The sequence below is a fragment of the Gopherus flavomarginatus genome, chromosome 1 (genome assembly GCF_025201925.1).
Source record: "Gopherus flavomarginatus isolate rGopFla2 chromosome 1, rGopFla2.mat.asm, whole genome shotgun sequence".
NCBI classification, from domain to species: domain Eukaryota; kingdom Metazoa; phylum Chordata; order Testudines; family Testudinidae; genus Gopherus; species Gopherus flavomarginatus.
The window spans coordinates 332,811,716-332,823,779 of NC_066617.1; the positions used below are offsets into that span (position 1 = coordinate 332,811,716).

General features: G+C 37.5%; 1 protein-coding gene across 13 annotated transcripts in view; it reads right to left on the reverse strand.

The window, feature by feature from the left end:
- ZMYM2 (zinc finger MYM-type containing 2) overlaps positions 1–12,064 on the reverse strand; it is a 212,955-nt gene that overhangs the window by 43,196 nt on the left and 157,695 nt on the right. For all 13 annotated transcript variants that reach the window (XM_050937121.1, XM_050937119.1, XM_050937123.1 and 10 more), the window contains 2 exons: positions 7,311–7,483; positions 938–1,103 (listed from right to left, as the gene is read on the reverse strand). In XM_050937121.1, the coding sequence (XP_050793078.1) occupies positions 938–1,103; positions 7,311–7,483 (339 nt within the window). The remainder of the gene's footprint in view (positions 1–937; positions 1,104–7,310; positions 7,484–12,064) is intronic.

The following is a 12,064-nucleotide window of genomic DNA, read 5'->3' on the forward strand; positions in this document are numbered from 1 at the left end:
TCTCCACATGCACATGAGCTTCCTGCTCTTTCTAAGGATATAGCTGTCTCCTTGTATTAAAGCAAGAGAGCATTGTGTAGTTCAAAAAGATGTTGCAAGTTGAGTTCCCATGTGAGAAAAACATGATTTTAACGTTTTCACCTCTAACCCCTGGTACCCCCCTTCTCCTCATGATCTAAGGACACTTGGAAAGGAAAAGACCCCAAAGTACAAGCAAAGACAAACTGGGAGTGAGGGAGGAAGAGAGTGTTCCCTGCCCCCTATCCACATTAAATGCAAAATTACATTGGCTCTGAAGAGAAGCTAATATGAGTGTTAGTGTGTTCTGCTATTCCTTCCCCTCTTGAGATTACTTGGTTTCTTTAACCAGTGTTTGGCCTCAGAACTGACCTTCAAACTGTGACTCTTGTAGTACAAGTAAGTTTTCTATATGAACAAACATATAGTAAAGGGCAATTATTTAGCATGATCTGCTGGGAATCAGTCTCTTCTTTCTTTAACATTAAACAGAAATTGTGTGTTTAATTCTACCCATGAAAAGTACTGAATACCTGTCCACAGAATCAGAATATTAATTGACAAGTTACAGAAATTTCACTCTCAAAACAGGCAATAAAACAAAAAGTTAACATTAAAAATCCAATACAAATGGCACAAGCAGCAAATTTCTGACAGTAAAACAAACGTCTGGACAGTGTCTAGCACAATGGGGCTGGTGCCTCTAGGATTTATCGCAAGAAAAATATATAATCTCATCAATTTCTGATTTCTCATTTAATAGAAGTCTCTCCTTTGTAAATACAAGTTCATATTGCTTGTAGATGTCATCTGAGTGAAAAATATTGAGCCACAATTGAAATTTGTAAATAAAAAAAAAATCATTTCAGAATAACGAATGTATAGTTCTGCTGTTTATGATCTCTGAAACATCACATACCATAATGCAAATTTTCAGGTCCTTTTTGTGTTGCCATATTAGGTTCATTTTGTTGACAGTAGAAACGCAGTAAGCAGTGCTGATCGCAGAAATGTTTCATTTCTCCACGCCACTGCACTTTCTCTTTGAGAGTTCCTTGAGACTTACAACAGTCACACCTGGCAGCCTTAAGAGAAAGGGAGATTTTGACATTTTTTAAAGAAAGAAACCTCAGAAAAAGAACTAAACACTTTACATTTTAGAAGGATACTTAATGATGAGGCTATTTATCATTGATTCTAGAGTACTTTTAAACAGTTAAGTTTCATTTTCAATTGAGAAAACTACTTTGCCACTTCCACAACATTTGTGTTACCTTCTGATCTGTACGTATAGACACATTAGTCATTTGGTTTTCAACTATATAAAACTGAAAAAAGGATCAACAGGCGTCATTTGTTTACATGTTTTTAAGTCTGTAAAACTAGCTCATCTCTGCATATTCATCAAGATATGTGTGTGTCATGGAACCATTTTTAACAAGGTCCACTGACACATTCTGCAAAACAAGAGAGAAGGACAGAGATTGAGACCTCCATAAGGATTCTTTCCAACCCACAATGAAATAATAATTAAGCAACAATATTGTTGTCCAATGTTTTGTATTTGAATTATATTGTGAGCTCCTTGGTGAAGGGACCTTGTGTCTTTATCTACTTTGTGCTATAGCAGTAGTAGTAAAATTGTTATAAATAATAAATATCAATATGATTGTTTAAGTTTCACCAATTTTAGAGCAATACAAATATATATTTTGCAAATCTAACAGGAAGCTCAAGTTGCTATTTCAATGTTTTTGGTCAGGAACGCAATGATTAGCACATAACTGAAGCTCCTAAATGGAATCCTGTAGGTCTCCACACTTAGCTTTGCATTATAACAACTTTACTTGGGCTTCTATGCTATCCAAAGATCGGTTTCATTTCTAATAAATAAAGCTTCCATTGAAGTGAATCAGTCACACTAAGTTATAATATGAATGTTGATGGTGCCAGCTGCAGTCCCTCAGCAAGCAAGCAAATCTTCATAACCACAATGCTCTTCCCATCTGTTGACACCTGCGTGCCACATGATACCAAAAACAGAGGAGGGAAAATACAAGGTTTAAGGATACTTAAACCAGATAGATCTGTTGAATGAGATACACTGGAAAACCCATTTAAAGCAGTACAGGGCGCAACAGATATGATAATTGGTCAAGAGACACGTAGCACTGAAGTTACATATGAGGATCTGATTGCTGAAGAATTGAAATTTGCACCATTAGTGTTCACAGGGTAATGAGAGAATGACACCAGGCCAATTAGTTAAAGCACAAAAGAGACAAAGTGGTGTGTGTTTATGTGTATAGTGTGTATGTGTATCAGGTACAGTATTTAGTCTCTTCTGCTTGAATTAGTGGTTTGGTGTCATTCTCTAGTGACCCTGTGAGAATTTCTGTGGAACATAAAATTTGAGCCAAGATTTTGAAATATTAAGGTGCTTATCTATGGACTTAGGAATTGAATTTTAGGCATCTGTTTTTGAAAATACTTGCATTAAAAGTGTTTCTAACCCTTCTAGATGTGACTCAATGCAAGCACTCTCTTTCAGAGTCAACAGAAAGATTGAAACATTAGTTCTGAGAATTGCAAACTGCTCCGTTTCTCTTCAACAGGCGTTAATTCATATGGCTCTTAATGCTACTACTCTAATACTACACTAACTTCTCAGCTGACCAGTTTAGTAGAAATATCCATCTACTTTGGACTTGTAGATGGAGCTTGACGATAGCAGCACACCTTTCTTTCTCCCCATCTGATTTCTCATTGCAAATACAAGGAACAAGATCTTGCAAAATACAGTGGAATTGTTCTTTCTGCTGATAATTTATTTCTCCCTCCTTGCTCTTCTCCCCCTCAGTGAAATCTTTGACATATGGACCGTTCTACCCTCTAGGACTGCCCCATAATTACTTTATGCAGACACATTTGTTTCTGCTTCTACCTATCGAGCTATACTGTCTCTGGCAGTAGCTCCAACTTTGTCCCAAGATGCCTTTCTCCATAGTGTTCATCAAGGTTCAATTTCCATCTCCACGATTTTTAACTTTTCTTATCTTTACACACCTCAGCTATCTCGTCCACATAGCCTTCTACACTTGTAGTAACTCTTCCCTATAAACAACCTTTCTCTTTCCTTGAACCAAACAAATTTGTACCGTTGTCTTAAACAATTCTGTTTCCTCTCTCTCCCCTGTCCCTTCCTTCCATTTATTTTTATCTAGAACATTAGCATCTTTGACCGGGAATTCCCACAACTATATGCATATCTGCCTATTAACACTTTCCCAGTATTGTTCGTCTATGCCTCAGCCTTGGCTCCACCTCTGCTGAAATCTTTATCCGTTCTTGACTCCCTTCTTGCCTTGATTGTCATAGCTCCCTCCCCAAGTTCTAATTCTCTAGCTCCAGCATGTACAAAACATTGTTGTCTGCTTTCTCACGTGTACAAAGTATAAACACATTATTATCCCCAGTATCAAACTATACTTGTCCTCACTGGGCTTGAGAATAGTTATCAGTTTCTTTTAAAAAACAAATGTGCTTCATGAACTTGTTCCAAACTGCTTCGGGTCCTTCAGTCTCTTTGCCCTCCTCCCCCCATTCATGCTACATTCACTTCCTCTCTCTGACATCTTGCCTTCTGGAACAGTTTACCTATATCTTTGCCCCTGCAACTCTCAACCTCCTTTCAAGTCTCAGTTCAACATGTATCTTTTCTCCCTTAGCTAAGCTTAAATTTTCAACCTGTTTTTCTACCTACTTTTATTTAACACTGTAAACTGTATTCAACTCTAAAGCATTTTATAAATCTGCTTGTATGAAAGACCACACACACAAAAAAGTTGTGATGTATAGCATACTCAGTCAACATTTGAAAGAATTCCTCTCAATACCTTCACCGTTATCACTATACATGCTTAGTCCAATCGTTAACCCATGGTAAATTTGAGTCACCCTCTAAATATGGGCATAAGCTATAGTCAAAGAAAAACCATTTTTACTCCTAACTTAGGGCTTGTCTACACTGGCACTTTACAGCGCTGCAACTTTCTCACTCAGGGATGTGAAAAAACAGCCCTCTGAGCACAGCAAGTTTCAGTGCTGTAAAGTGCCTATGTAGACAGTGCACCAGCGCTAGGAGCCACACTCCCAGCACTTGTAGCTATACCCTTTCTGGAGGTGATTTTTTTTTTACAGTGCTGGAAGAGCTCTCTCCTAGTGCTCTGTTGCAACTACACAAGTCACGTTGCCAGTGTAGACTAGCCCTCAGAACTGAGGAATACCCTTTAAGTTATCTTCCTCAGTTTTTTCAGTCAGTGCTCTTTTACAGTAAAATCAAATTACTTTATTGGAACTATGGTCAAGTGTCACAAATCAGCTAAGTAAGATTACCTTTTATATTTCTCATCTACACAACTATTCTTTTGAATGATATCCAAACCACTGCTTTTGTATCAACAGATGTAATTACACTGAAATATTAGCATAAAGAGATACAATAATTTAGGGACTTGGTCTCAGGACACAGAATCCTTCACTTTCAGATGACTTTTTTCTGAATAGATAAGGATCCATATTGCAAGAGCTATCACTACATTTGGCACTGACAAGCTTGTGGGTCTCTCAGTAAAGAATGACAAGAGCTGAATTACTCTTCCCTTCAAACCTCCAGATCTGGGCTGACTCGTGATAGAGTTGGACAGGGTAGGGACCTTGACATACAGCTGCCTTTGCCATAGTTGCTATCTGAAAAGAGGATTTTATCCTCCAGGGTTGGTATTCTGAGGCCTCTGGTGAGCGTTAATTTCATGTAAAAATTAAGAGGCCCCATACCTGCTAATTATAATACACGAGACATTTTTCCAGTTTAAAAAAGTAGACAACAAAGAAAATGGAAATAAACTCTTGTTTAATGAACATAATGCTGGTATTAAACATTATTAGATCACCACTACTTATTTTACTAACTAAATATATTTAAATTTCTTGAAACTCCAGTATAACATTGGACATTGCGCAAATGAGACTAACTCCTCAAGCATAAATAAGTGTTCTTTTAACTTTTTTCAAGAAAAAAAACAAATGAAGTACAAATCGGGGGAGAGGGGTCAACATCTGTCCATTCTTTCTTCCCACATTTTAAAATTATCCTTTAGTTAGGAAAGGACATTAACTAACAGTTAAAATGTATACCATGTAACTGTAGAATGCAAAAAAAGCAAGGAAGATACTACATGCAGTGGGCTTTTTTTTTTAAATTAAATTTTTAATTAAAAAAAGGCATTTGGCAAGTGTAGGCAGACAGAGACTGTCAGCAAGATGCACAAATTTCCAAAAACCTGTGAATGTATGCATGTCTTCCCCACTGAAAAAAACCCAAACTTTATAAACATAATTGAATTAGGAAAAGGCATTAAGTAGCATCAAAAAACAATGCAACTGCAACAATGAACAATTCAACAGTGTTACATAACACTAGTTTTCACTCAAAAGTGTAAGATCCCAAAATATAAAAATAATCTGACAAAATTTAAGACCAACAATACTATCAAAAGCATCTAATTATCAATAAGGCTACTTAAATTACATTGCCTTTGCCACACCACGGTACCAAGGCAAAGCCACGATAATGAAAATTTCAGTTCCTTGTATCACAGTAAGTACAGCAATTCTTTTAAGCAGACTTATTGGTCCATTTAAGGCATACCCTTATCACACAGACAGAAGTGCAACTGAACTAATAGCAGCAAAGAATCCTGTGGCACCTTATAGACTAACCGATGTTTTGGAGCATGAGCTTTCATGGGTGAATGGAACTGACGAAGTGGGTATTCACTCACGAAAGCTCATGCTCCAAAACGTCTGTTAGTCTATAAGGTACCACAGGATTCTTTGCTTCTTTTACAGATCCAGACTAACACGGCTACCCCTCTGACTCTGAAGTAATAGTTTAAGTAATTCCCAAACCCAAATCAGAATCCCATCTTCATGGAAGTTTGGATATTTTAAGCCCTCAGGTGAATGCCCAACCAAGAGATTGGTTCAAGTATCGCAGGGCTGTAATAGATTTTCATATGAGGAGGCACTTCTTATATATGGGATAAATTTCAATTCCTTACAATCCATTTAAAAACTTCTTCATCCAATTAATATAATGTATTAAATAATGTCTGTAGTAACTTTTTTTTAAACCTGCAGTCACTTTTTAGCCTCAATCTTTTACATGAGACAGCATAGGAAAAATATCAACACTGTAGCTGCAGTAGTATTTATTCTAAATAAAGACTGTACAACATTTGGCTGTAAAACCTCTGGAAACTGCCAATCAAAAATATCAAACCTCTCTTCAGATTTGGTTCTATTTGGAAGGCTTATCTTGGATAACTGGACTGTACCCAGACTTCTAATATTTCATGCTTTTTATTGCCTTGCTTCCAGGCTGTGTAGGCAGTTTTGGAAAGGTGATGAATTTTGTAATCCTTCGTTTTTTGCATTGCATCCGCAAGTGTAGCTCTTGTTTTGGTATATCAAAGTAGTTTTCCAGGCTGTTCACACCAGAGATTAAATATTTTATCCATGGTACCAATGGCAGGTTAAACCCAGTCCAATTTCACTTTAACGTCTTTCCCAAAAGCTCTTAAGGCATAATCTTGGCTGGTTGTGCATGACAAAGTAGTTAAACGTCCAGGGAATTAAAAAAAGAAGTCATCACATTTGTATTACACTTCTATAAAAAATCCATTTGGTCTCATTTTTCCACTTTGGCATCCTTTGCACTGGGAAATACTGAACAATTAAAGCCTCTGAAGTTCACAAACAGGGGAAGACAGGGACAGGCAAAAACAGGAACATAGAGAAAGAACTCCGTTAACCTAATCTATCATCAGTCTATTTGAGGTACTAGTCAGTTACTATTAATGAGGTTTGGTTGTTTTTTTTTTTTACCAACATTTTGAATATAAATTAAAATAATTTGTGATTGGCGAAAGTATTTCTGTGAATTGTGGATGAAGCAGCTTTTTTTGCAACTGTAAAGTAACAAACATATTGCAGTTCTTTATTAGTTTTTTTAGTAAACCACTTGGCAAGGGAAACTTGGGTTACACACAGGTAGAAATGCTGCTCTAAGTTATGAGAAAACTGAAATGATGGAAAGAACATTTGATTATTGTGTTGCAAATGCTGTGCTGAAGCAAGCCATATTTCCTAGATAGTCCTTGAACATATCCTCAAGAGCATTTTATCTTTTTACACTTTGGAGCTCTTGGCAAAAATTCTAAGTTACTTGCCTTGAAGTACCAGTCTTGAAACTTTTTACAGCACTCTTCACTGCAGAAATCTCTTATTACACCATCAAGTTCCTTAGTAGCTCCTTTTTTACAGAGCTGTGAGCAGTAATTACAAGTAACACATCTCAATCCTAACCGTCTTGCAAAATCTTGTTTATATAGCAGCTTGCATCCTGGAAAAAAGTTTTAAAAGTTAAAAGAATGCTTAGGAACAGAGTTATTTTTATAGAATTTTTTTTCAGAATCATTTGAAGTTACAAGATATATTAAAACTGAAACAGCAGTAATAGCAAAAAAGTTGATGCTTCAGATAAATTCAGGTTACAATTTACACTATGATCTAAACGATCAAACTTACCTGAATATAACCCATGCACAACTTTAAGGTTATATATAATTCTTTGTATTCTTATTTCACAATATGTAACGCTGTGGCTACTTATCAGCATTTAAAAACTCAGAATATCACAAGTAGCCATGGAGTTCTATTCAGTTTTTGCCTTCTACATAACCCCCCACAAAAATCCTTGGCTAGGGGTATGTCTAGACCATGATAAAAGATTCCCAAGCAGGGCCATGGCAGGCCCAAGTAATACAGCTCGGGCTCACGGGGCTTGGACTGTGGGGCTATAAAATTGCAGTGTAGATGTTGAAGGATCAGTTTGGAGCCCAGGCTCTGATACCCACTGAGGGGACAGGATCTCAGAGTCCAAGTTCCAACCCAAGTCTGAATATCTACATTGCAATTTTATAGTTCCGCAGCTCAAGTCCCGCAAGCCAGAGTCAGCTGAACCAGGCTCTGAGACTCAGTGCTGCAGGTTTATCACCAAAGTGTAGACATACCATTAGAGTTACTATTGCTCAGGTACATTTCCTTAGAATGCAAACAATAAAAAGCAAAGCATAGACTAAAACAATATTCACACCTTATACAATATAGTGATCTTCAAGCATCAGCTCGCTATCATGACTACACTCATCCACATTAACACTCCAATAATCTATGTAACCCATTCATTTTCAGTCTAACAGTACTGTCACTCAACACACAGAACCAAGAACTGAAAATCACATTGCAATACATAATCTGAACTCAAATCTGGCAACTGGTTATTCTGTCATATAATTATCAGTATAAACATGAAACTGTATGAATATATGAATTAACAAAAATGTTATATGGTTTTGTTTATTATGTTATAGTACTTTAGATTTTTTTTTACTAATGTAGCCACAGCTCAAAGTACTCTAACAGCACGCTGGACCTGGATTCTTCAGTCATCTGGTGCAACAGACTAGAAAATTATGTCTTCATTTCAATTAAAAGGAGGCTTTTAATGCTTTAAATATGAAAAAGAGTGAGACAACAGCCATTATGTTGTTTATTTTTATATTAAATTCTACCTTTTATGCTGTCCCCACATTTTCAGTTTTCAATATGCCACAGATTTCTGTCCTGACAAGGAATAAATGCATCATAAAAGTTGTCATGGGAAGCTGGAGGTTTTGGCAGCTGAGTAGGGGACATTTGGGCTTTTGGCACCTGGGAAAGCAAAGGTGGCAGTTTGGCATTGCTGTATAAATGCATCAGCTGCATGCAACTCCCAGAATGATCAACACTAAAATAGTTAACGTTAACAATGAAATGGTCATCTTCACACTCCAAAGTTAACAATCCATTGAGATGATTGAAAATTCACATCTATCAAACTGTTCAGGCAATTTGTAGACTCAGGAAAACAACATTGCATTGTTCTACAGTCAGTTCAAATTTTTCAGGTTAGTTTTCAATTCCACAAGGGCACTGTTCTGTGGCAAAAATTAACCAAGAGATGGAGTCAATGGCTGCGGAATACATTTTTTACCTACGTTTTTCATCAGTTGATCTCAAGAGCTTTACAAGGAGGTCAGTATCATTAACCTCATTTTACTTAAAGGGGAAAATGTGGCACAAAAGCAAAGTGATTTGCCCACAATCACAAAACAGGCCAGTGGCAGCATTGGAATTAGAACACAACTATCCTGAGACCTTTAGGCCATACTTCCTCATAGTGCCTTGTAGTAAACAGCAGAACTTTGTGCTTATAGTAAGTCAATAAATTTTGAATATGTAATAAAACAGGTTCTCTCTCTGGTTCATAATGTGGAAATGCCATTATAACTTAATTATTAAACAATATTACATTGGATGACTGAGTTAAGGTTGTGCATTGCGGTGTGACTTGGTGACACTGGATCACATGGTTCTCTCTTAAGAGTCCTGATTTAGGGGCCCACAATTCCATTATTATAGTCAGTTTACAGAGTACAACAACATTTTATGGCACTTCCACCAATTTTGATACATTACCATTTATTATTATCTTTTATCTAATGAGTCATTAAAGATATTTCTACACTGCAATAAAAGACTCATGGCTGGCCCAGATCAGCTGACTCAGGCTGAGGGGCTATTAAACTGCAGTATAGATATTTGGGCTCAGGCTGGAGCCTGGAATCTGAAAACCCGCAACAGAGGACTGTGCTGGAGCCTGGGCTGCAACCCAAGCCCAGATGTTTACAATGCAATTTTATACCCCTGGAATTCAAGCTGAACCTGGCCAGCTGCATCTGTGCTGTGGGTCTTTTAGACTATATTCAGACTGTGATAAGACAGTCAAATCCACAATGTTTCTACCCAAGATAAACTCATTTATTTTTGAGATATTATGATTTCATTAAACAGTATTGTTGGACGGCTTTCCCTTCACCCTCTCACTTCCCTGGTTCTTGTCACGCAGACAGCAAACAGCAAAATACCAGAAGTCTGAAGTACAGACAATGCGATGTTAGTTTCCAAGCAAGCATATTCTGAAGCCCTTCACACCAGTCAGGCTTACCTCGATAGGCCAATAGAGTCTGTTCCTCAGTGCACCATTCCCCGCTCTTACACTGTAGAGCATTTACCCCATGTGACCCTTCCCAGCTCTGATGCCGCAGAGCCTTGCCTGTGTCCCTGTTTCCCCCATCTTTAGCAAACATGATTCCTATTTCCGTTCCCTCCACTTCCTGTTTGACTCCAGTTTATATAGTAATATTCTCAACTATACCTTAAAACCAAATCATTTTACTGAAATTTAACTAACCAATCCTAACATATAGTAACATAATTCTCTAACCAATTATATGCCAAAACCCTAATTAACTTACATCTAGCAAAATTAAATGGTAGACAGAAACAATTAGAGAACCAGATAGATTAACAATAGAAAAAGTAGGGGCCATAAAGATAAAAATACAGAAATGAGGGTTTCACAACCACTGGTAAGTGATTTCTGCCCGACAGGATGCTATCAAACTAAGTTTTCTTTAACCATCTTAAGATCTGTTTCTTTATCTGGTGGTGACGGGCACCATCAGGACAGGACAGTCTTCCTAACAGCCCAATACCACCTTATTTCAATGTGACAGGTTTGGAATGTGAGGATGTGACCATATGCTTTCCAGCTTATGGCTGCCCCTGCCGCTTAGCCAAAGGACTTAGCCTAAGAACAAGGCCTCAGACTACCCTAGTGAGAGAACACCCATACACAGGCGGATGTATGATTTCGAGTCTTTGTTTTATACCTCTATAACTAGCTAAGTGATAAAAAATATACGCAAGTTCTTAAAGTATAGGCCTTTACAGGCAGGCCTGAATATCTATATCAGTGGGATCATGGCTCCCACTGGCCATGGTTCGTCACTCCAGGCCAGTAGGGGTGGCGAGAGGTGGTGTGGGGCGAGGGATGTGCTGGCCACTGCTTCCCGCCGGCCCCATTGGTCTGGAGTGGCGAACCATGGCCAGTAGGAGCCATGATCAGCCGAACCTGCGGACACTGCAGGGTGCTTATCGTGGCGAGCCATGTGCCAAAGGTTGCCGATCTCTGATCTAAAGTCTAACGAGTATCAAATGCTTCACTAAAATCCAAATATGCTGTATATACACTGAATGCCAAATACAGTACAGATACATAATCACTTTTTAAAATTATTCTCACTAAAAGGCAATCAAGTTCATCTGAAATAGATTATAGAAAATCTTGGGAGTTTAAGGACACAGGCAAACAGCAATAGAAAGATTTAGTTTCTATCAGCACATGTAATATGCTGTTGGCATAATTTTTAGAAGTACTGAGCACAAATAAATCTCACTGAAGTCAACGGGAACTGCAGGTGCTCAGCACCTTGGAAAAAAATTAAATAATCATGGAATTCTAATACCCGGCAAAAATATAAAACAAACAGCTTGCTTAAAACACAGCTACACAATGAAGAATTTAGAACACTGCTTGCAAATAAATTAGACATGATCTTGAAGCGAGGCTGTCGCCAAAAATACTATATACAAGGGGTATCACTAAAAATATTGGAGATAGTAATTGCCTTCTATGCAGACTTGTTAAAGCCAAATTTGTATTAAAAGAATTAGAGAGCAGAACCTATAGAAGAGATTATGGAAATGTGATATGATTTAGAGACAATTAAACAATAATTACAAATACTTGAGTTACTAAATAGATAATTCTTCCTTAAAAATGGGATACGTCACTTTTAAGTAGTTTGGTTTAGAGAATATACTCTTCAACAGAAATAAATCCAATGCATTATCACTGAAGATGTCAGTGTGTATATTCATAATTTACTCATCAACTGTTTAGTCGTGGAAAGTTTCTTACCTGATTATTTCTTTTCTGCGAGCAGTCTCTCCTACAAATCTGTGACATGTGGGGCTG